The following is a 26,012-nucleotide window of genomic DNA, read 5'->3' as shown; positions in this document are numbered from 1 at the left end:
TAGAAGAAGTACAAGAAAGTCCCCAAAGTCAAGAAAAAGAGGAAGAGATGATCCAAACAATCCTTGGAAATTCCCCAAATCTTGGACCCGAATAAACAATGCCATAGTGGTACCATTCTTGACGTTCCCGCAGTTGGTCGAGCCAGAAACAGAAGAGGTTCCAGATCCACCTAAAGAACCGTCCGCTCCAACACAAGATGACACACCAGCAGTAGAACAGGAGGCTCAACCCCCTGCCAGTGGTGAACCTGCCGTACCCTTGGCGAATCTGAGACCCCGTAGGCAACCAACATGCATCCCTGTCAGGGTTAGGCCTACCAATAACACGGGGGGGGCAGACACTCCAAGTAGTCAGGGACAAACCCCAGAGCTACGCCGGTCCCAATGTAGCACTCGGGGACAGCCCCCTCCAAGGTATAGAACATAGAAAGTAAAATACCTAACAGAGTGTAAATAGTTATGTGAAAATGTCTGGTATGTAATGTTTTGTTTTAGGTGATTAAGTAAATGGACAATTGGGCCACTGGACTATGGGTGACCAACACTCTAATTGTACATAGTTAGCACCAGTGTGCTCCACACCCCTGAAGAAAAACTCGTCCGGCGTGCATAGAGTGGGGTCATCAATGCTCTGACGCACGCCCAGAGCCTACGTTGGGGGTTTGATTGCGGCGGGTCCCCCATGGAGCAGTGTAATGGACACCCGACAGGGAGCCACACTGGACTCTTATAGTAGTGTTTAAGTTTGTAACGTTTAAGTAATGCGCCTCCCATAATGGGATGAAATGTTCTAACATGTTATGTTTTGTTTCTACAGTCCGGGAGTACTGAATTTAACTAAGGGGGAGTGTGGCGCCCCAGGACCTGGTCGCCACAACAGCATTGCCCTCCCAAAGGGTTAATGCTGAGCCTGGAGGTAATTGGGAGGTCTATTGGCCAGTAAGTTTAACATCCAACGCAGTTCTCCCTCCGGCCAGCAGGGGGAGCTCTGAACCTGGAATTCCAGGGAGCATTCCTTAAGTCTGACCTGATGGAGGAAGTAGTGTTCAGTCTGTAGAGAGAAGTGATAGCAAGCAGACACAGAGTGTGCTGTCCTGTGGATCTGGGGCCTAGAGCTGGAGCAGCTTGGCCCAGGGAAGCAGGAGTAGCAGAGAGGCAGAGAAGAGACTCGGACATCGGAGTCTGTGGCCACCAGGGCTTAAAATACTCCCTGGTAGCCGAATCCGAAGGGCAGGAGAGCTGCAAGCACCTGGCCCAAAAACAGCCCGAAGGTACAGCTGCAGCATCAGGGCCCGGTGTGGACTCCAGCAGAGAAGCACCAGAGAGGGCCTGCGCAGCCTACCACAGAGGGAAAGGGACGTACCACCGGTCCCAGCAGCAAGAGGGCCATTGCTAGATCCAGAGAGCAGGGTCCTATAATAGTAAAGAAAAGAACAGGAGTAGGCCTCATACTCAGGTGGCCAAAAAGATCACCCCAAGTACTTCCAGGCCGACCGGATCCCCTTCACCACCTGTGACGGTCTCCCAGGACTGGACTGTTCTTAAAGTAAAAGAGGAGTAGGTAAAGAGACTGTTGTTTGCGCCTGGTTCTTTCATTGCCTGTCGGCCCTGCACCGTGTTATCCACACAACACCATAGACTTTCACGAGCACCAACTGTGCCCCGGGGCACCGCTCCACCTGTGGGGAGCAGTATCACCATTGCTGCCATATCATCACCCGGAGGCCTCACACAGCAGCGTCGGCTTAATAGCCGCATACCACAGGTGGCGTCACGAACACAAACTTTATTAAACCCCAAGTCACCAGCCATATTTAAACTGACACCCACCAGGGCCACGGAGTCGGGCCCCGCCACCACTGACTACCCCCGGACTGGTCCGGCCCGGCACCGGGTGTCCCATAGCCCTGGGGTGGGCGAGTCAGCTGCAGTTTGAACTGCAAAGTGCGGACAACAAACCCAAATTCCCATAGACTTTGCTTGAAAAGCAGAACACAACCATTTTGGCATTAAACGCTGCAGTTGAGAAAGCAGCAAAAAAGCAGGTAAAAAGCAATGTGCGGACATAGCCTAATACTGCCATTTCCTTGTGTGGTTCATCCATTACTCCCCAGTAGCATACCCGCTGTCTTGGTGTCATATTACTCAGATCTCTCCTTCACTCCCTATATCTGATCACTCTCTCACTCATGTCACCTACAACTCAAAAACATCTCTAGAATTTGATTTTTTCTTAACATTGAATTTGCAAAAACAACTGTCGCTCTTATTCTTTCTCATCTGGACTATTGCAGCTCTCTACTAATCGGTCTCCCTCATACTAAACTCTCCCCTCCAATCTATCCTGAAAGCAGCAGTCAGGACCATATTCCTCTCCAACTGCTACACTGATGCCTCCACCCTGTGCCAGCCATTGCACTGGTTCTCCATCTGCTACGCTAAACTTTCACTCTCATGCACAAAGCCCTCCACAGTTCTGCACCACGATACATCACCTGCCTCATCTCTATCACCCTACCCATGCTCTCCATTCCATTAATGACCTAAGACTGACATCCTTTATAATCTGAACCTCCCACTCCCATCTTCAAGACTTCTTGAGAGCTGCGTCAATTCTCTGGAATGCACTACCGAGGACAATTCGATCAATTCACAATACACACAGTTTTCAGCGTGCCCTAAAGACACATTTCTTTAGACTAGTCTATCACGTCACCTCAGTTATCTAACTTTTCCCATTTTGCTCTTACAATATTGTCATACAAATCTGATCCTTTTTATCATCTCCATGCATTTAATAGTACTCTGTAACTGTACTTGTTCACGTACTGGCTGGTAACCGGTTCATGCAGCGTTATTTAAATACCCTTTTTGTTATATTGATGGCTTGACCAGACATTACAAGGACTTTTACCATGTATCTTATATGCTTCCCCTATTTCCTCATAGATTGTAAGCAGCGAGCAGGAACCTCATATTATCTCATATCAGTACATCTCACCTGTGAATTGTAAAGCGCTATGGAATTTGATGCCGCTATATAAATAAAAATTCTTATTATTATTATGGACTGTCTTGGAATTTCTGAGCAGTTGGCAACCTGAGGCGTTTCTGACTGGTGTTTAGTAAAAAGGGTATTCAGAAGTAATATAGACATATACCATACCTCCCAACTGTCCCGGATACAGCGGGACTGTACCAGATTTGAACGGGTGTACCGGTATGACGATCGTGAGCCATGTGTCCCGTGGCTCCGCCCACCCGCTCTCTACCCGTCTGACTTTCTCATCCTCCTATTCACATGAGCGAGCCGAGCGCTACTTCACTGCTCTGGCTCTGTGTGCTGCCGCTGTCATGAGTCGGCGGCAGCAGCACTTTCCTGGCTGCCGGCGCTTTAATCCCGAAACCTGCAGCCCAGTGCATTGCTCTCAGCTGGGCTGCTTGTGTACGGAAGTGCATCTGTGGGCGGAACTACCACCGACATGCTGAGCTCTGTCCACAGATGAAGAAACTGGAGGAAGAGGAGCTGCAACACGAAGGAACGATGTATGTGACCCCCACCTACCCAGAGCTGTATGCCCCAGCACTCTCCTCACCAGAGCTATATGCCTCCAGCCACCCCCCCCCACCAGATCTGTATGCCCCCTCACCAGATCTGTATGTCTCCCAGCCCCCTCACTAGATCTGTATGCCCCCAGGCCCCTCACCACATCTGTATGCCCCCCAGCCCCCTCACCACATCTGTATGCCCCCCAGCACCCTCACCAGATCTGTATGCCCCCCAGTCCCCCACCAGATCTGTATGCCCCAGCCACCCCCCCACCAGATCTGTATGCCCCCAGCCCCCTCACCAGATCTGTATGCCCCCCAGCCCCCTCACCAGATCTGTATGTCCCCCAGCCCCCTCACCAGATCTGTATGCCCCAGCCCCCCCAGATCTGTATGCCCCCTCACCAGATCTGTATATCCCCCAGCCCACTCACCTGCTCTGTATGCCCCAGCCACCCCCCCCACCAGATCTGTATGCCCCCAGCCTCTCCACCAGATCTGTATGCCCCAGCCACCCCCCACCAGATCTGTATGCCCCCAGCCCCCTCACCAGATCTGTATGCCCCCCAGCCCCCTCACCAGATCTGTATGTCCCCCAGCCCCCTCACCAGATCTTTATGCCCCAGCCCCCCCAGATCTGTATGCCCCCCAGCCCCCTCACCAGATCTGTATATCCCCCAGCCCACTCACCTGCTCTGTATGCCCCAGCCACCCCCCCACCACCAAATCTGTATGCCCCCAGCCTCTCCACCAGATCTGTATGCCCCCAGCCCCCGCCACCAGATCTCTATGCCCCCAGCCCCCCCACCAGATCTGTATGCCCCCAGCCCCCCCACCAGATCTGTATGCCCCCAGCCCCCCCACCAGATTTGTATGCCTCCAGCCCCCTCCCACCAGATCTGTATGCCCCCAGCCCCCCATCGGAGCTGTATGTGCCCCCAGAGCTGTATAAGCCCCAACACCAGAGCTATATGCCCCTTAGTAATATCTATGCTACCAGTAATTTGTATGCCCCACAGTAAAGTGTATTTCCCCCAGTAATGTGTATACCCCTTAGTAACGTATATGCCCCTCATTGAAAAACACAGACGTACTCCACTGACGTGTTAAACACGCATATGTCCCTTCATAATTCGTGATTCACGGCACACAGTGGTTGTCCATGTGCAATCCGTGATACGTGATCCGTACTCCGTGATTGTACATGGACATATACTCACCTGCCCCCGCTCCTGCTGTCCGTGGTGCTGAAGAGTCCCGCGATTCAGCATCCAGCCACCGCTCTCTCACCTCTGCAGCTACTTCCGGGTCGGCTCTGGCTGCATAAATGAATATGCATACCATAATGAGTCGGGCAGGAAGAAGCAGAGAGCAGCTGCCGAACTCAGCATCGCTGGAGAAGGTGAGTTGAAAAAGCTTTTTATTTTCAATGTCCGTGTTTTTCAGGTACGTGTTTCACGGATCACACCATAGTGTGGTCCATGGGACATCAGTGATGCCAGAAAAAAAAACGGACATGTTTCTGTGCGGCAATCACGGATACGCATGTACGCCGCACAGAGACACGGTCAGTGAAAAATCTCTGATGTGTGTGCAGACCCATTGATTATAATGGGTCTGCATAGGTCAGTGATTCTGGTATGTATAAAAACTAGCACATATATACCAGAATCACTGACATCTGAAACAGGCCTAATATGTATGCCCCCTCAAGTACTGTCTATGCCCAAGACCCTCCTGTGATGTATATACTATAACCCCAGCCCCTCCTGTGCTGTATATGCTGTAGCCCCCAGTCCCTCCTGTGATGTGTATACTGTAGCCCCCAGTCCCTATTGTGATGTTTATACTGTAACCCCAGCCCCTCCTGTGATGTATATACTGTAGCCCCCAGCCCCTCCTGTGCTGTATATACTGTAGCCCCAATCCCCTCCTGTGCTGTAAATACTGTAGCCCCCAGTCCCTTCTGTGCTGTATATACTGTAGCCCCAAGCCCCTCCTGTGATGTATATACTGTAGCCCCCAGCCCCCCCTGTGAGGTATATACTATAGCCCCCAGCCCCTCCTGTGATGTATATACTATAACCCCAGCCCCTTCCTGTGATTAATAAACTGTAGCCCCCAGCCCCTCCTGTGATGTAGCCCCCATCCCCTCCTCTGATATATACTGTATATATACAGTGTGTATATTAGTATATAAAACCCCCATCCTCCCTTGTGATACATATACAGCGGTGTCAGTGTGCACTGTGCATGGCTAGGTCTGTTAAAGTGATGCCAAGTGATCACATGCCGTGGATTTGCTGGACAGAGACAAGCGGGGTAGGTGAGTGCGGCTGCTGCCGGCTTGCCCATATTATTACCTCCAATGTATGTATGTGTATGATGTATATATCTATGTATGTCAGTGTAGATGACTGTGTATAGATTTGTCTGTTTATATGTAATTCAGGGAATTTGTCTTCAAATATGTACCGTATATGTGCGTATGCCTGTACCCACGATCAGGACTCACTGTGTCCTGGAGGCAGCGGGTCCTGACCTGCGGGGCTGCACGTCTCCTTCGCAGGAGACCGCAGCTGCCTGTGCCCACGATCATGACTCACTGTGTCCTGGAGGCAGCGGGTCCTGACCTGCAGGGCTGGACGTCTCCTCCGCAGGAGACCGCAGCTGCCTGTGCCCACGATCAGGACTCACTGTGTCCTGGAGGCAGCGTGTCCTGACCTGCGGGGCTGCACGTCTCCTCCGCAGGAGAACGCAGGAGACCACAGCTGCCTGTGCCCATGATCAGGACTCGCTGTGTCCTGGAGGCAGCGGGTCCTGACCTGCGGGGCTGCACTTCTCCTTTGCAGGAGACCACAGCTGTCTGTGCCCATGATCAGGACTCGCTGTGTCCTGGAGGCAGCGCGTCCTGACCTGCGGGGCTGCACGTCTCCTCCGCAGGAGACCACAGCTGCCTGTGCCCATGATCAGGACTCGCTGTGTCCTGGAGGCAGCGGGTCCTGACCTGCGGGGCTGCATGTCTCCTCCGCAGGAGAACGCAGGAGACTGCAGCTGCCTGTGCCATGATCAGGGTTCAGTGTGCTGCGGTCTCTTGCTGTATTCTCCCTACGGAGGACGCATGCAACTGCAGCAAACAATTGATATGCTGCAGTCTGGAAAGACGCTCTGCAAGTCAGTGTTTGCTGCAGAAAAAACAAGCAAAATGCTGCAAACACTGATCGTGGGCACGCAGCCTTAAATAATATGATCAGCAGTGCTGAAAAGGATTGGTTGTGGGCGTGACAGATTGCAAAATGGGTGTGGTTAGAGGCATGTCCTAAAATTGCCGCGGCGTGCGTAGCAGACTTTATCCCTCTTTCTCATCTTTAAATGTTGGGAGGTATGATATACCCAGATCAGCGGCTACTACAGTAAGCACGCATGGCTCCGCTCCGTACATGTCATACACAGACTTCTCTCTGTAGACATGCGGCTCTGCTCCATACACATCGTAGCTCTGCTCTGTACACATCATTCATACATGACTCCGCACACGTCATACACACACGGCTCCACACTCGTTGTACAAATGCGGCTTTGCACGCGTCGTACACACGCATATCTGCTACGTACACATTCGTAAACCCACAGCTCTGCTTCGAACATCTTGTACACATGCTCTGCTACATCCACACTGTAAATCCCTCCTGACCCCACAGATAAACTTCATCTCATCCAGTCCTGCATACAATGAGGAGCTGATCATGTGACCCCTGACTCCTCCCCTCCATGTGACATCATCACAGGTCCTGGAAGCACAGAGTAGCCATATATCTAGTGTGCGGCTCTGCAGGTGGAGGTATGTGGAGATTCCCCATTACTGGGCGCATTAACTATTTCAGTGCTGAGCTTGTTTAGATGTATTTGTGTCTATGTCCCAAGAGCCAGAACTTGACGTAGATACAGTTGACATAAGGGCTTGCTGCAACTTCCCGGGGCCGCCTCCTAAATCTGGGAATGGTGGGCTAAAGTCCAGATGGCTGTGAGGTGTTGTTTTTTGTGGTATGAGCTATACATTGTAATGGATACATCACAGGGTGCTATTCAGATTTATTTCCTTGGTTTTATAGTTATAGAACATTCTGCAGTGCAATACAGACCTGGTGGGGGCCCACAATATAAATTCCCTAAGGCTAAGCATACACAGCGAGTAAAACAGAGCGACTGGAATGAGATAAAAAAAAAAAAATCGCATTCAACTCGGACCCATGTTACTCTATGGGCCCGCTCCCATGAGCAATTTTTTTCCTCAGCCCTAATCGGACCGAGAAAACAATCGCAGCATGCTGTGGGTTGAATCCAATTTATTTTCACTCGCACCCATACAAGTCTGCTTTGGGTGCGAGAGAAACATTGCACTGCACTCACATTACAACGTAGTGCAGTGCGATATACACATCAGCTGACAATGGAGGAGATAGAGAGTCCCTCCCTCTCCTCTGCAGCTGTGCTCCAATCGCAGGATAACATTACAGTATGACACTCAGCTTACACTCGCAGCAGAGCGGAAGCCGAGGGTCATTAGCATAATGCATCCAATGTTCTTGCATTGGATGTTAAATACCCGTGTGTCCTTAGCCTAAAGGCTGCTTTACACGCTGCGATATCAACCGGCCCCCATTGGTTGTGCGTCACGGGCAAATCGCTGCCCGTGGCGCACAATATCGCTCGGACCCGTCACACTTCTTACCTTCCTAGCGACGTCGCTGTGACCAGCGAACCGCCTCCTTTCTAAGGGGGTGGTTCATGCGACGTCACTAAGTGGTCACCCAATCGAAGCAGAGGGGCGGAGATGAGCAGGACGAACCTCCCGCCCACCTCCTTCCTTCCTCATTGCGGCCAGCCGCAGGTAAGGTGAGGTTCCTCGTTCCTGCGGTGTCACACATAGCGATGTGTGCTGCCTCAGGAACGACGAACAATCTGCGTCCTGCAACAGCAACGATATTTGGGAATAGAGCACCATGTCAACGAGCAACGATAAGGTGAGTATTTTTGCTCGTTAGCGGTCGCTCGTACATTTCGCACGCAACAACGTTACTAACGAGGCCGGATGTGCGTCACGAATTCCGTGACCCCAACGACATCACTTTAGCGATGTCGCTGCGTATAAAGCGGCCTTAAATCCGGAGTCACACTTGCGAGTCTCGCATCGGCATCACCTGGCACTGCCGCACACTCTCCTGACAGGAGCGGGTCCGCTGTATGTATTTCTAGGCAGCTGAGACGTTCCTGTCAGGAGAGTGTGCGGTCGTTCCGGGTGATGCAATGCGAGTCACTTGCAAGTGTGACTCTGGCCTAACAGTATGTCTTTGAAGTGTGGAGATAACCCATGCAACACATGGAGAACATACGAACTCCTTGCAGATGTTGCCCCAGCTCTGTAAAGCAGCAGTAATAACCACTTTCTATCCTTGTTGATGTATTAGTATTTTAGATTGTTTTCTGCTTTGAGTAAGGCTAGTTTCACACTTGCGTTTTTTTCCTTCAGTCGCAGTCCGCCGTTTTGGAAAACAGCGGAATCCGTTAAAGCTGCTGCTTTACAGAGCTGGGGAATCCGTTATCCGCTGCTTCCCATAGACTTTTATTGGACGATGCATTGCGGATGATGGTCCTGCGTTGCATCCGCCGGCCAATGGGACTATCCAACTGCTGATGGCCAGCCAATCAACCTTTACTAATTTGCCTACATCACGTACCCAGGGTTACCACCAGGAATTTCAGGGTCCCATACAGGCAAAATTTTCGGGCCCCCTTGAGGCTCCGCCTCCAGCCCTCAAACCTTCCACAGTCTCACTGCCACTTCTGCAAAACGTCGTCACCAGTCACACATTAATAGCTACCATCAAACACCATGTACATACACACTCATAGCCAAATGTGTTAACACCCTTGAAGTTGTTCCAGAAAATGTAGTATTTCCCTCAGAAAAATTAATAATACACACCGTACACCGCCCCTCCATAAAACACCATTTACACCGCCACTCTTAATAATATCTCTCCCACACTGCCCCTAAGTATAATATCCTGCCACACACCCTGCCCCTCTGTATACTATACACACACACACACACACACACACACACACACACACACACACACACACACACACACTACCTCTCTGTGTAATATCCCCAGACACACACTGCTCCTTTGTATAATGTCCCCCGTACATACTGCACCTCTATATAATATCTCTCCCACACACTGCCGTTCTGTATCATATACACACACACACACACACACACACACACACACACACACACACACACACACACACACACACACACACACACACACACACACTAACTCTCTGTATAATTTCCTCCCACACAAATTACCCCTTTGTATACTATCTCCTGCAATACAAGCTGCCTCTCTTTAGAATATCCCCCATACACACACTGCTCCTCACAACACTTTAAGAAAGTTGTATATATGTCTCCTTTCTGGGCCCCTCCTGGTATATATGTCCCCATTCTGGTTTATTTGTACTTATTCTAGTATATACAGTATGTTCGCTTTCTGGGCCCATTCTGGTATCTATGTCCCTATCCTGTTTTTTGTCTCCTTCCTAGTATGTATGTACTTCTTGTATATATATATGTCCCCCTTCCTGAGCCCCTTCTGGTATATTTGTCTCCCATCCCAAGTCCCTCCTGGTATATATGTCCCCATCCTGGTAAATATGTCTCCGTTCTGCCTCTTAACGCAAGAAAAAAAATCATTGTTCGCACCCTCCCCTACTCTCACGTCGATTGGTATTCTCTCTGCGCTGCATTTCTGCTGGATTTGTGTCTTGGATGCACATCCAGCTGAAGCTGGGGTCGGCGGGCCCCCCTGCCATCACATCTGGCCCCTGCTACCTTCCCACCTCTGTCTTCAGCTCATGCAGCGCTTACCCTTCTCTGCTGGCTGCCGCGTCCTCACCATCTCTGTGGCTCTGCGTTACCCACATCACTGTGATCAGGTTGCAGAGTGATTACCTCATCACGCTGCTGCCCGCTGGATGAGTCCCACTGCTCTGCCCCATTGCCCCTGGTGACATTGCATAGCTAATTTGCATGCGAGGCCCCTGAAGCACTTTGCATGCAAATTAGCCATGTGTAATGGCCAAAGAAACACTGCCGGCCCCCTCTAATGTGACTAGGACCTGGTGAAGAGGAGGGTCTGGCTTGGGGCTTAATAAAGTAATTACCCCAGGCCCTTGCTGGACCCCATACACCAGTAATGGTTGCAATGCCCTAATGGCAGCCCTGCACATACTCCTTTATATGTAAGACCTCTTCTAGACTACGTAGCAACACCGACCATGCCATAGTCAGACCTTTCATTTTTACAGTAAGTTCTCGCTCCCACTTGTGTTTAAAACTGACGAGTGCAATCTGATAAAAAATCGGATTGCACTTGCTCCAATGTTATTCAATGAGGCAGTGTCGATCTGCAGGTTTTTCTGGCGCTGCAATCAGCCTGAGGAATAAAATTGCAGCATGCACGAGACTTACCAATACAACTCAGTGGGTGTGAGAAAAAAGTAAGAGAATATAAAGAAAAAACGATAACAAACATGTAATATATATTAATAGATAGACAGCTAACAAACAAATACGGTATGTACTGTACTCCATTGGGGATGGGATCACAGATTCACAAGTGTTTCATTTACATTTTACAGTTTTATTTGGACTTGACTATTCCTTTGCCTAAGTGTCAGTGATTCTTCCCGTGCCCCCCAAAAATGGTCTTAGTTTCATTAGTGGTTTTGGCCAGTGTATCAGTTTTTACTATTGGTCACTTTCCTTACATATAATGGAGAAGGCTCCGTCTCTGTCCCTTACCTCAGATATAATAGAGAAGGCTCTGTCTCTGTCACTTACCTCAGATATAATGGAGAAGGCTCTGTCTCTGTCACTTACCTCAGATATAATAGAGAAGGCTCTGTCTCTGTCAGTTACCTCAGATATAATGGAGAAGGCTCCGTCTCTGTCCCTTACCTCAGATATAATGGAGAAGGCTCTGTCTCTGTCACTTACCTCAGATATAATGGAGAAGGCTCTGTCTCTGTCACTTACCTCAGATATAATGGAGAAGGCTCTGTCTCTGTCACTTACCTCAGATATAATAGAGAAGGCTCTGTCTCTGTCAGTTACCTCAGATATAATGGAGAAGGCTCCGTCTCTGTCCCTTACCTCAGATATAATGGAGAAGGCTCTGTCTCTGTCACTTACCTCAGATATAATGGAGAAGGCTCTGTCTCTGTCACTTACCTCAGATATAATGGAGAAGGCTCTGTCTCTGTCACTTACCTCAGATATAATGGAGAAGGCTCCGTCTCTGTCCCTTACCTCAGATATAATGGAAAAGGCTTCGTCTCTGTCCCTTACCTCAGATATAATGGAGGAGGCACTGTATCTGTCGGTTACCTCAGATTTAATAGTCTTTGTCAGTTATTTCAGATATAATGGAAGAAGCTGTCTCTGTCACTTACCACAGATATAATTAAGGAGGCTCAGACTATGTCATTTACCTGAGATATAATGGAGGAGGCACCGTCTCTCTGTGACTTTAGATATACTGGAGTAGGCGCTGTCTCTGTCAGTTACCTCAGATATACTGGAGGAAGCTCTGTTTCTGTCAGTGACCTCAGATATAATGGAGGAGGCTCTGTCTCTGTCAGTTACATCAGATATAATGGACAAGGCTGTTTCTGTCAGTTACCTCACATATAATGGAGGAGGCTCTATTTATTTCATTCAGCCTTGAATAAAATAAAAGATGCTTTCTTTATTTGTACCTCGGATAAAATGGAGCACACCATCAGTGTACTTCAGGAAAATGGAAGATGTATTGTCTCAGTCTTAAAGAATGAGTATGTTCTGTTTTACCTGAGAAAAAAAGAGTGAAGATGCTCTGTCAAATTACTATAGTGGATCCTCTCTTCTCGTAACTTCTTGACAGGACTAATATTCATCCAACTTTAATTTTTATTTTTTTTACTCACTTTTCTAGTTCCTCCCACTTCCTGTCTTAGGCTATGTGCGCACTTACCGGATTTTGCCACGGATTTTTTGCGGTTTTGCTGCATGTTTCGCTGCAGAAAATGTTCATAACATCTCTGCAGTGAATCACCAGCAAAACCTATGGGCAAAAAAAATCCTGTGCGCACTGGGCGGAATTTGACAGCTGCATGTTTTGCTGCGGGATTCCCACAGCAAAAACAATTGCATGTCAATTCTTTTCCGCATGTCGCTGCAAGATTTCACTCCATTGACTCCAATGTTAATCGTGAAATCCCGCAGGGAATAACGCAGGCAGCAAATTCTGTGCGGTTCACTGCGTTTTCCTGCGTTATTCCCTGCGGTATTTCGCGGTTTACCTCCGGTAATGTACATCGTTTGTCTGCGGTTTTGCAGGGAAGTGATGTCATTACAGGAAGAGGAAGCGGAGCAGAGAGTAAACACACACAGATCACACACACACACACACACACAGACATCACAGACATAGAACACAGACACATAGAACACACATAGAAAGAAAACAGAAATATAGAAAACAAAGCACGTGGGCTCCGCTGCATATTTACCGTCCAGCCGAGGTAAGCACACAGCGGCGGCCCGGTATTCTCAGGCTGGGGAGGGAGAGGGGCAGGGTTAATGTCCCCCGCCTCACTTCCCCTCCCGCAGCCGAGAATATCAGCCGCAGCTGCCCCGGGACTGTCGCATGCATTATGCGGCAGTACCGGCGTGTCCCCGGCTCTTCCTGCCGCCGGCAGTCAGGGTAATACAAGGGGTTAATGGTGGCGGATCACCGCCATTAACTCCAGGCTTGATCATGGCAGCATCTATGAGACAGCTGACATGATCAACCCGTAAGTAAAGTGAATAAAACACACAGAAAAATCCTTTATTTTAAATAAAACAAACAAGCCTCGTTCACCATTTTATTAACCCCTTCCGAAACAAAGCTCCGGCGTAATCCACAGGTCCTGCGTTACTTACATCCAGCCGCGACTGACACACAGCGCTGAATTACCTCTGCTGTCTCGCAGCGAGACAGCAGAGGTAATTACCGGTCATTTCCCACGGCCGGTAATGTGAACTCACTGCCGACCGTGGGAAATGCAGCGATCTGTCCTCTATCTATCTATCTATCTATCTATCTATCTATCTGTCTATCCCTCTATCTATTCTTCTGTCTCTTTATCTATCTACTATCTCAGAATGAAATGACTTTTTTTTTCAATGTGCTTTATTGCATTGAATGCAATAAAGCACATCCCAACCCGCACGCGGCAAAACCGCGGCAATACCGCGAACAATACCGCGGTAAAACCGCGGCAAACCGCATGCGGTTTTCGGGTGCGGTTTGCCGCGGTTTTTTACCGCGTGTGCGGTAATCTTTGAATACCTGCGGAATTTTCTTGAGAAAATTCCATTTTCCAGTGCGCACATAGCCTTACTCTCGGTAGTTGATGGTAGATTTAGTTTTCTTTTCTTTGCATGTTAAGGCCCAGTCAAACTAAACAACTTACCAGCGATCCCAACAACGATACAACCTGATAGGGATCGATGGTAAGTTGCTAGGAGGTCGCTGGTGAGATGTCACACTAAGCGATGCTCCAGCGATCCCACCAGCAACCTGACCTGGCAGGGATCGCTGGAGCATCACTACACGGGTTGCTGGTGAGCTGTCACACAGGCAGATCTCGCCAGCAACCAGTGACCAGCCCCCAGCGCCGCGTGGATGCGATGCTGCGCTTGGTAACTAAGGTAAATATCGGGTAACCAACCCGATATTTATCTTGGTTACCAGCGCACACCGCTTACCGCTGGCTCACTGCACACCTAGCCACAGTACACATCGGGTTAATTACCTGATGTGTACTCTGCTACGTGTGCAGGCAGCAGGAGCCGGCTTCTGCGGACGCTGGTAACCACGGTAAACATCGGGTAACCAAGAAGCCCTTACCTTGGTTACCCGATATTTACCTTCGTTACCAGCGTCCGCCGCTCTCACACTGCCAGTGCCGGCTCCCTGTTCCCTGCACTCCTAGCCACAGTACACATCGGGTTAATTACCCGATGTGTACTGTGTCTACGTGTGCAGAGAGCAGGGAGCCGGCACTGGCAGTGTGAGAGCGGCGGACGCTGGTAACGAAGGTAAATATTGGGTAACCAAGGTAAGGGCTTCTTGGTTACCCGATGTTTACCGTGGTTACCAGCGTCCGCAGAAGCCAGCTCCTGCTGCCTGCACATTTAGTTGTTGCTCTGTCGCTGTCACACACAGCGATGTGTGCTTCACAGCGGGAGAGCAACAACTAAAAAATGGCCCAGGACATTCAGCAACAACCAACGACCTCACAGCAGGGGCCAGGTTGTTGCTGGATGTCACACACAGCAACATCGCTAGCAACATCGCTGCTACGTCACAAAAGTTGTTCCTTAGCAGCGATGTTGCTAGCGATGTTGCTTAGTGTGACGCGGCTTTTACAGTAGAGAGATAACAAGCTTTCTTTACACTGATCGCTTCTGACAGGATCCCAGTCACATACGGACTGGTAAAATGCGCTCTATGTTGGACATTGCATTCTTAAATCCCTCTGTTTAGCCTCCTATACTCTGGAAGCTGCAGAGTAAGAATTTCAGAAAAATTAAGCAATATTTTTCATTCCCTTTTTTGATTTGAATGAAGCCTAAACAAAAAATATCAGAAAAATAAAATCACCATACCCAAAGTAAAAAGAAATTACAGGGAAGCTCCAAACCCTGTTTATATAGATGTCTTTTATCGTTAATTGCCATAGACCTTAATGTAACATTAGTCTGCAGGTTTTTGGATGAAAAAATGTGTCGCAATGCTTTGTGTAAGGCTAGGTTCACATTTCCGTTGTTTTGCATCAGTCACATGCGTTGCTTGACGCTTGTGACTTATGCGTTGTACAACGGATGACAAGAATTAGAATTCATTGTCATGATAAAGCGGATTCCGTTGTAAAACGAGGGAGAGAGAACAATCAGCTGATCGTTCACAATGGTGATCCCGGGGCCCGGTGGTGATACGGGGAGGCAGGCTAGCTGGGGTGCAGGGTTGCGGAGGCAGCGCGGCGCGGTGCCGGATTGCACTGTTGTACTCACTCAGGCACAGATTCACAGAGTCTCTGGTAAACCAAACGGCTGGATGGACGGGTCCCGCAGCCCGCTGCAGTGTCTTTGCTCACCCCGGACAGGTTGATGGTGGCTGTCTTTCCCTGCACCTCTGTAGAAAGTATTGACTCCGATGGTTGCCCAACGGTAGTCCGCTCCCTGGCGTGTATGTACCAAAGGAGCCCGTTTTGCCCACAGGCGCTGGCCCTTGGATCTCTAGCCTATGGCGGTGGCTTTTTATCCTCACTGTGTGGACTGTTGCCTTCTGTCGGGACTTGGGTGTTAGGGAACCCCTGGGGTTCCGGTCACTCTCGGATTTGACCGTTGTCGGCCGCTCCCAGCCTGGTCGGGGTCCAATGGCCCTGCCTTTGTGCTTGGTACAAATCTGCTCCCCGGCTCGGTACCGGCGGGCCACCGCCCGTCCCCGGTCCTATGGTTCCGCTGACTTGCACCACCTCCTGCAGACGGCCACCATCGTCTGCCGACCTTCCTGACAGCGCCTGGGCTACCACCCAGACACTAGCAGTTTCTCACTCCACTTCTCCACTCCATTTCCACTGAACTCCAAAACTAAACTCTACTCACTGCTTTTTCCCGGCCATAACAGACCTGTGTACTCCTTGGTGGGTGGGGCCAACCGCCTGGCTCCGCCCCACCTAGTGTGGACATCAGACCCTGGAGAGAGGCAACAAGGGTTTTGTTTGACTTATGTAGACTATCCAGAGGAGGGGTGTGTGTGTGATGTTGTGTTTGTGACTACCTGGCTAGTCCAGGGCATCACATTCCCCCTTGGTGAAATGCAGACCGTCCGCGGGCTGCCCGTTCATCACCGTTTTTTTTTCTGAAAAATATAGTTTAACATAAAAACAGATAAACTAAGATTAAGAGGCTTTTCTCTTAAACGTTACTTAACGGCATAAAAACATTTTTATTAATATTGGACGGGTTCATGTTCCTCCGCTTCCCCACCCAAGCAACCTACACCTTGATGCTGCCCCTAAGAAGCGGGCAGCACCCCTCTTCCCCAGTCAAGAAGCAGCAACTCGGTTCCAGGTCACCCAAGCGGGAACGGGTACGGTGTCTCGCACCTGGCTGTCATTTCAGGGGACCCCACGTCCAGGGGGACCCCTGACCCCCGGAGGATGGCCACCGCTCCTGGTGGTGGCCGGATCCCAGCCTGCTCTGCTGCGGGTCCTTCCTCCAATCTGCCTCTCCGGAGGCGGTAACGGAACACAGCCCAGCAAATTATTTACAAGACCACAAGTTAGTGGTTGGCTTGCAAGTTCTCGGCCTTGTCTCTGGAAGGGGGTTAGTGGAAACACATAAAGTCCCCACGGGGACAACTTTTCTTCTTTTTCGGGCGGTAATCAGGTGACGTATTCGGGTAATTGGTGTTCATTCATTCACTCAGATATTTACACAATCAACATGCTGCACCCCTAGATGGTAGTTTCCCTATACCTAAGCGGGGGCCTACCTAGGTTGGGGCGTGTGGACCTTCTGGGCCCAATGACGTCATTGGGGGGGCACTGGGACAGAGGAGACAATTGGTTCCTCTTCCCGTCTGTCATGTATGGCAGGTGGAGATCTACGGGGGCTTGATATAGGTGCATCCCTGGGCACTGGTTCAAGCGGTTCACTGGCAGTTAATTCCGTTTCCATTTCTTCCACGGGTTGTGAGAACATTATCACCGGAACAATCACTGCACCGTTCTGCATAGGCCAGTCTGCTGGAAAGTCACCCATCACTGTGTGGATCACCTCTTTTTCCTTCTCCCTGTTTGGTATGGGAATCGGAGCTTCGTTTGCCAATCTCAAAGGGTGTGGGCACCTCTTCAGGTGGTCCCTGGAAACTGTAGCCGAGGTCTTCCCCTGGTCGCGACTAATCAGATAAGTCTTCTTGTTCTCCCATTCGGTGGGCTGTATGACGTACGGGGTTTTCTGGTCATTAAGCTTATGGGTTCTTCTCTTCCATTTCAGCACTGCATCCCCGGGCTCAAAGGTCAAAGGGAACAGCTGGAGCCCGCCTGTTGAAGCACTGTTCTTGTTTTTCTCGGCTCTGACGCAGATTCTTCTCCACATATTCCTGGACCCGTCAGTACTGCGTTTGTCGCCGGGTACCCCAGTCGGCAGTCGAAGGGAGGGCCTCTGGAAATTCCAAGTCCATTTCCAGGTCCACCGGCAACCGGCCCGGTCAGGCTCTCATCAGATACGCCGGTGTGCATTTGGTAGAACCACAGGTGATGTTATTGTACATGTCTACCAGGTCAGGCAGCTTCTGAGGCCACAGGTTCCGCTCTTCTAGCGGTAGTATCTTGAGGAGATCCAGAACCAGGTGGTTCATCTTTTCACACATCCCATTAGTCTGGGCATGGTATGGTGTGGTCCTGATCCTCTTGCAACCGTATAATTGGCAGAACTCTTGAAACACCTCTGCCTCGAAGGCCGAACCCTGGTTTGTAAGCACCCTTTCTGGGTATCCGTGCGGTCGACGAAAGTAGGCCTGGAACGCCCTAGCTGCAGTACGGCCGGTCAGATCTTTGACTGGAACAACCACCATGAATCTTGAGTAGTGGTCCACGATGGTCAAGGCATAGGTGTAACCACTTCGGCTAGGTGTGAGCTTGACGTGGTCCAGAGTGACCAACTCCAGCGGTTGATGGGTAATAATTGGTCGTAGTGGGGTCTTCTGGCTGGCTTCGTCCCTTCTTCTCAGTGTACAGGGACCACACTCTCGGCACCAGGCCTCTACAGACTCCCGCGTCCCACTCCAATAGAACCGTTCTCTCAACAGCATCTCCAGCTTCTTCCAACCAAAGTGCCCGGCACCGTCATGGTAAGCTTGTAGAACTTTGGGCACGTTAGACTGAGGAACCACCAGCTGGCGAACCTTCTCATGAGTCTTTGGGTTGATCAGTTCTCGATACAGCTTCCCTTGATATAGGCACAGCCGGGCCCTTTCCTTCCATAGCTGCTGGGCTTCTGGGAGAGCAACGGGGTCCATTCTGGAAGAACCCTGTTCAATCATGGTCTTGACCAACTGAACAGCAGGCGCCTGATCTTGAGCTTCTTGCCATCCCTGACTGGGTAACGGGTCCAGGTTCACCTGTTGCTGACTGACACAGGGCTTTTCAGCCAGTGGCCGGTGAAACGCTGGTAACTCGATTTCTTCAAGGTCATCTTCTTCTGACCCTCCATCAAGTAAGTGTGGCATTCGGGATAACGCGTCCGCGTTGTTGTTCTTGCGGCCGGCTCTCTGTACTTAATAGTGAAGTCGTAGTTAGACAGCCGAGCCACCCACCTTTGTTCTAGAGCACCCAGCTTGGCCGTATCCAAGTGGGTCAACGGATTATTGTCCGTGTAGGCAGTGAATTTTGCCACGGCAAGGTAATGCTGAAACCTTTCGGTGATTGCCCACACCAGGGCCAAGAACTCGAGCTTGAAGGAGCTGTAATTCTCAGGCTTTCTTTCCGTGGGCCTGAGTTTCCTGCTGGCGTAGGCGATCACTTTCTCCTTCCCGTCCTGGACCTGGGACAAGACTGCCCCTAGGCCCACATTGCTGGCGTCGGTGTAGAGGACGAACTGGAGGCCGTAATCTGGGTACGCTAGAATTTCTTCCCCAGTCAAGGCCGACTTCAGTTGGTGGAAGGACTCCTCATGCTTCTCTTCCCACACAAACGGGGGTCCAGGGGCTCTGCCACCCTTGGTCTGTCCCACGAAGAGGTCTTGCATAGGCGCGGCCTTCTTCGTGTACTCCTTGATGAAGCGGCGATAATAGCCCACCAGGCCCAGGAACTGCCTCACCTCTCTCACTGTAGTTGGTCGCGGCCAGTCCTGTATGGCGGTAATCTTCTCGGGGTCTGGGGCGACACCCTCTACGCTTACCACGTGTCCCAGGTACTGCACTTTGGGCTTCAACAGGTGGCACTTGGAGGGCTTCAGCTTCATCCTGTATTTGGCAAGGGACGCGAATACTTCAGCCAGGTGCCCTAGGTGCGCCTCGTACGTCTGGGAATACACGATCACGTCATCCAGATACAGCAAGACGGTCTCAAAATTGAGGTGTCCGAGGCAGCATTCCATGAGTCGTTGGAAGGTCCCAGGGGCGTTGCACAGCCCAAACGGCATGCTGTTGAACTCGCAGAGTCCCATGGGGGTGGCAAATGCAGTCTTCTCACGATCTTCTGGTGCAACCGCCACCTGCCAGTACCCGCTGGTAAGGTCAAGGGTAGAGAAATAGTTAGCAGTTTTCAGCGCAGCCAGCGACTCTTCAATACGGGGAAGAGGGTAGGCATCTTTATGCGTTATTTGATTGATCTTCTGGTAATCCACACACATTCTCATGGTGCCATCCTTCTTCTTTACCAGCACCAGTGGAGCTGCCCAGGGACTATAACTATCCCGAATGACCCCTGCCTCCATGTTCCTCAACATGTCCTTAGCGCATTGGTAGTGTGCTGGTGGGATTGGCCTGTACCTCTCCTTGATGGGTGGATGTGTGCCTGTGGGGATATGGTGTTGAACTCCTTTAATCCTCCCGAAGTCTAGCGGGTGCTTGCTGAAAACCTGCTCATACTCCCGTACTACCCTGTATACCCCCTCTTTGTGATGCGTAGGTGTTGCTGCAGTGCCTGCATGCAGTTCCTGGCACCACTCCTCAGACTGCTCGAGGGGTGTGCCACTGTTTGTGGAGGATGCAAAGATAGAAGGGGTGGCTTCATGTACGGCGTGGGGATCTATGGTGAGCAACTTGGCAATGGTGGCGTAGCGGGGAAGCCTAACCTCTTCCTCCCCACAATTCAGCACTCTGACAGGCACTCTCCCCTTTTGACGTCAATCACCCCTCTGGCCGCCATCACCGTGGGCCAGTGTTCTGAAGGTGTGGGCTCCACCATCGCCGGGTAATCGCGCCTCTGGGGGCCTACTGCTGCCTTGCACCAAATCATCATCTCGCTTCTTGGTGGCACCACCAAGGGGGCCACATCCATCACCTTTACTCCACCAATCTCTCCACCTGTCAAGTTCACTTGCTGCCGCTGTAGGAGGGCCCGGATCTCACGCTGTACTGCCCTCTGTCGGCCTCCTCCTGCAGTGGCGGCCAACTGCTGCAACAAAATCAGCACCTCACCCATACAATGCTCCATCACATTAGTCCCTAAAATTACTTTTGGGTTATGGTCACTGGATTCATTCAGCACCACAATCATCCCTTGGTGTTTTAGCTCCGTACGTCCCATGGTCAGGGCCACTTCTTTGTATCCCACCTGGGTCATAGGGAGCCCAATGGTCAGGCTGTCATCAGGGGGGGCAAGTTCACCATTACCCCAATTCTGCTGGTACAAGGAATATGGCATAGTGGTTACCTGTGATCCTGTGTCCAATAGGGCCATGGTCGGGACGCCGTCCACCGCCAGGGGGATGATGGGGCGGGCTCCAACGTACCGGTCTCTCCAATCGGGGGGGGCCATTGGGGTCTACTCCTGAGGATTGGCCCTTGGCCCCAGGGGTTGCTCGTTTAACGGGCATCGCCTAGAGTAGTGGCCAGGCTTGTTGCACCTGTAACAAATAGGATGCCCATACCGCGAGTCGTTGGTCCTTCTCCGCTGCATCCAGGGGATGTCCTCTGGGCTGTCGGCGAGCTGAATCTTCCCTGGATGCTTGACTCTCGTCAGAAGCTGGAGTGCGGCGAGGATCTTGGCTAGGTCTCCATCCATACGGTGGATCTGGGCAGCTAGCTCCTCCATCATCCCGACGGGCGCTGCAGGGGCCGGTAGAGCCGGGAGAGGAGGTGCCACCGAGATGGGAGCGGTTTCAGCCGGCCATGGGGCCGCCTCAGGAGCGTCTGGTGTTGGGGCTTGCAGGGCCTTGATGGCTCGTTCTTTCACTACTGCAAAGTCCAGATCGGGGTGCTCCAGGGCCCACAGCCGTAGCTGCTTGCGGTCTTTTGTGGACCCCAGCCCTTGCAGGAATTGTTCTACTAGCATCTTATTGCTGTCCACATCGTTAATAGTGTCCACCCGCTTCAGCGCATGGAGGGCTGTTTGCAGGCGCAAGGCATAGTCTCTTATATTATCCGCAGGCCGCTGCCGGCACTGATAAAACTGCATCCGCAATTCCGCTTCCGTGCGGGTCTCAAAAGCAGTTTGGAGTTTCTCAAAAATGGTAGTCACTGAGGCCCGGTCCGCGTCGGTCCAGGTCTCCGTCTCCTGCTCATCCGCGCCGGTTAGCTGCCCTAATACTACCGCCGCCCGTTGCCTGCCAGTCAGGGCATACAAATCGAGTACCGGGCTAATCTTTTTACGGAACGCCTGCAAAGCATCAGGCTTCCCATTGTATTGCGGTAGCCAGGCAGCACCAGGTACAGAGGGCAGGGAGATCGGCATTACCTGGGCGACCGCTGGGCCCGCGGCCTCCCCTGCTCTTGCGACCAGAGCAAGGGCCGCCCCATTTCCGTTTTCGGGCAGTGCCGCTGCTCCTCCGACTGCCCCGTCAGGCGCAGACATCTTTTTTCCGTCCCCCCTTGGTTCTTTCTATCACTTCCTCCTTCTGGGGGCGGGGCTTCACTTTCGCGCCCTCCCTGCTCGCCCAAGATGGCGGAACTTCAAATTTTTCAGCCGGACGCCGCCGGCGGGGACTGCAAGGCGCACTTCTACCGGTAGGTAGATTGGTTCTATCCTGTTCGTGACGCCAAGTTGTCGTGGGCGGAGGGGCTGCGCTCGCTACGCTCGGGTCCGCGGCTGCTGCTGCTGCTCGGTGGCTCGAGTGGTGGGCCGGACACGGGGACTCGAGCAGCGCTCCTCTCCCACGAGTGAAAAGGGGGGTGGTTTGTTTTGGGGAGATAGTCCGTGACGCCACCCACGGGTCGTGGTGATAATGGGCACCAGCGCTGCTGGTGACGGGGATCCCGGGAGCGATGGCAGGGAGCAGCTAGGATGTTGGTTCCCCCTCCGTGGGTAGGGGTTGGTGATCCCGGGGCCCGGTGGTGATATGGGGAGGCAGGGTAGCTGAGGTGCAGGGTTGCGGAGGCAGCGCGGCGCGGTGCCGGATCGCACTATTGTACTCACTCAGGCACAGATTCACAGAGTCTCTGGTAAACCAAACGGCTGGATGGACGGGTCCCACAGCCGGCTGCAGTGTCTTTGCTCTCCCCGGACAGGTTGATGGTGGCTGTCTTTCCCTGCACCTCTGTAGAAAGTATTGACTCCGATGGTTGCCCAACGGTAGTACGCTCCCCGGCGTGTATGTACCGAAGGAGCCCGTTTTGCCCGCAGGCGCTGGCCCTTGGATCTCTAGCCTTTGGCAGTGGCTTTTTATCCTCACTGTGTGGACTGTTGCCTTCTGTCGGGACTTGGGTGTTAGGGAACCCCTGGGGTTCCAGTCACTCTCAGATTTGACCGTTGTCGGCGGCTCCCAGCCTGGTCGGGGTCCAATGGCCCTGCCTTTGTGCTTGGTACAAATCTGCTCCCCGGCTCGGTACCGGCGGGCCACTGCCCGTTCCCGGTCCTACGGTTCCGCTGACTTGCACCACCTCCTGCAGACGGCCACCACTGTCTGCCGACCTTCCTGACAGTGCCTGGGCTCCTACCCAGACGCTAGCAGTTTCTCACTCCACTTCTCCACTCCACTTTCACTGAACTCCAAAACTGAACTCTACTCACTGCTTTTTCCCGCCTCCAGGCCTGTGTACTCCTCGGTGGGTGGGGCCAACCACCTGGCTCCGCTTCACCTGGTGTGGACATCAGACCCTGGAGGGAGGCAACAAGGGTTTTGTTTGACTGATGTAGACTATCCAGGGGAGGGGTGTGTGTGTGATGTTGTGTTTGTGACTACCTGGCTAGTCCAGGGCGTCACACTAGCCTAAACCATCCTTTATTTCTTTTATTGTGTTCTAACATGGGATTTGATCCCAGTGCTAAGAAGATTCGTATTGGTGGATGGTGGTAATGTAATCCATGTAGGACTATGGGCAGATATATATACAACTGTTGATCGTGTAGAAGTTATTTGTGAACCTGATACTTATAGAGATGAGCGAACCTGAAGAGTAAAGCTCGACGTTCGTACCAAATACAGACTGTATGTTCAAGTTTGTGTGCTTTACATATGCAGTCCATTCGAGAGAGCATTGCTGTGCTTGGGTACGCTCAGTGTTTGATCCAGTGCCAGCTGATTGCAGTGTTTGAATGGCTCACACTGTTGGTAAATACAACATTATTGAATGTACTGTGTGTGTAAAATAATAGTAATATGAAACCCCCCTCCCTCCCCTGGACATGTTCTGTTAATGGTTGGCTGTATGTGGGAGAAGAGACAAACTGCCCAATCAGTGACTTCCAATGAGGTTCGGTTCAGGTCCAGGTCCCGAACAACTTTATCTAAAGTCCTGCTAAACCCGCAGACACAGAATTCAGTGGGTCTGCTCATCTCTAGGTCCTGCAACATTAGTGATGCCAAATTCAGTGTAGGTAACGGACACATGAATGAGCTTTACAGAAGATGAATCTATGAGCAGCATATTCACCTGCCAACTGTGAGCAAGAAACTGTTTTTAACTGTGTGTGGTCTAAAATAAATCGGTTTTATCAGTAGACATAGAGAGAAAACATTGCAAAATGCTGTAAACTAATAAACCTAGTAATACTCAGGATACCGACCCCGCCACTCCCATTGGTATCTGTTTTTCCTGTCTATCCGAATGAACATGTTATCGCTACAGCCAATTAGTGGCCTACACAGGGTAAAGGCCCATTTACACACAACGATATCGCTAACGAGATATCGTCGGGGTCACGGTGTTGGTGACGCACATCCAGCCTCGTTAGCGATGTCGTTGTGTATGACACCTTTTTGCGATCAGTAATGATCGCAAAAAGGTGTCAAATCGTTCGTCGTGTACATGTCGTCCATTTTTAAGAAATCGTTCCTCGTTTGGAACACAGGTTGTTTGTCGTTCCAGCGGCAGCACACATCGCTATGTGTGACACCTCAGGAACGAGGAACAACATTGTACCTGCGGCCGCCGGCAATAAGGAATGAAGGAGGTGGGCGTTATGTTCTGGCCGCTCATCTCCGCCCCTCCGCTTCTATTGGGCAGCCGCATAGTGATGCCGCTGTGACGCCAAATGAACCTCCCCCCTAAAGGAGAGATTGTTCGGCGTCCACAGCGACGTCGGTGAACAGGTAATTACGTGTGACGCTGCCGTAGTGATATTGTTCGCTACTGCAGCAATTACCCCGTGACGCCGCGCCACCGACAAGGGCGGGTGCTATCGCTCGCGACATCGCTAGCGATGTCGCAGCGTGTAAATCCCGCTTTAGTCCTTACAAGAAGAGAGAATACAACATCTCTATGTTACCGTATATCTCCCTTGTTTCCTCTTATCTCCATAAATTGCATTATTACATGAGATTATTTATGGTGTTACATCGGCTGTTCTTGCTCTCATTCAGGTCCCTACAATATATACATCTCCACTGAGATGATCTGATAAGAGAGTTTTTCTGATTGATCCCATCCAGGATGAATAGGGACAGGGACAAGATGGCAGAGAGGTTATTACACCTCACCCTAGAGATTCTCTTCCGGCTTACTGGAGAGGTGAGAGATTCTGATGACGTCACATTACATCATTCTTATCTATGGGAATAACAGATGGACAGAACTGTAGTGAGATTTATTAATGTGTCTCTCCATAACTAGAATTACACAGTAGTGAAGACCTCTAGTGAGCGCTGTCAGGACCCTGTGTCTGAGAGATGGGGAAGACCCCTGAGCCCAATCACAGGGCCTTCACCTCATCCCCTGAAACATGAGGACATCAATGACCAGAAGATCCTAGAACTCACCTACAAGATGATTGAGCTGCTGACTGGAGAGGTGACACTGCTGGGAATGCTGAGACATTATACAGTAACGCTATTAACGGAACGAAGGATGACAGTATCATTGTATGTGTCAGGTTCCTATAAGGTGTCGGGATGTTGCCATCTATTTCAAAATGGAGGAGTGGGAGTATTTAGAAGGACACAAAGATCTGTACAAGGACATCATGGTGGAGGTTCCCAAGCCCCTCACATCACCAGGTAACAGACAGGATTAAATACACATGGACTATAATTATCTGTATGTTAAGACTGAATTCAATCCCTGTATGTGTTTCCTCCAGTTCTATACAGTGAGAAGGTAACACCAGACAGATGTCCTCTTTGTCCACAGGACTGTAAACAAGAATATCCCAATGTTCCTCAGGATCATCAGGTAGGTTGAGAAAAAGTG

General features: G+C 51.0%; 1 protein-coding gene across 1 annotated transcript in view; it reads left to right on the top strand.

Annotated features, from left to right (window-relative positions):
• The first annotated feature begins 7,341 nt into the window (after positions 1 to 7,341).
• LOC142312046 (uncharacterized) overlaps positions 7,342 to 26,012 on the top strand; it is a 32,606-nt gene continuing 13,935 nt past the window's right edge. The window contains exons 1-5 of the mRNA XM_075350921.1: positions 7,342 to 7,390; positions 25,187 to 25,334; positions 25,437 to 25,613; positions 25,696 to 25,819; positions 25,903 to 25,994. Coding sequence (XP_075207036.1) covers positions 25,257 to 25,334; positions 25,437 to 25,613; positions 25,696 to 25,819; positions 25,903 to 25,994 — 471 coding nt within the window. The 5' untranslated portion in view covers positions 7,342 to 7,390; positions 25,187 to 25,256. The remainder of the gene's footprint in view (positions 7,391 to 25,186; positions 25,335 to 25,436; positions 25,614 to 25,695; positions 25,820 to 25,902; positions 25,995 to 26,012) is intronic.

Source organism: Anomaloglossus baeobatrachus, chromosome 5 (genome assembly GCF_048569485.1).
Source record: "Anomaloglossus baeobatrachus isolate aAnoBae1 chromosome 5, aAnoBae1.hap1, whole genome shotgun sequence".
NCBI lineage: Eukaryota > Metazoa > Chordata > Amphibia > Anura > Aromobatidae > Anomaloglossus > Anomaloglossus baeobatrachus.
The sequence above is the reverse complement of the archived record's forward strand: the minus strand, read 5'-3'. Positions and strand labels throughout refer to the sequence as shown.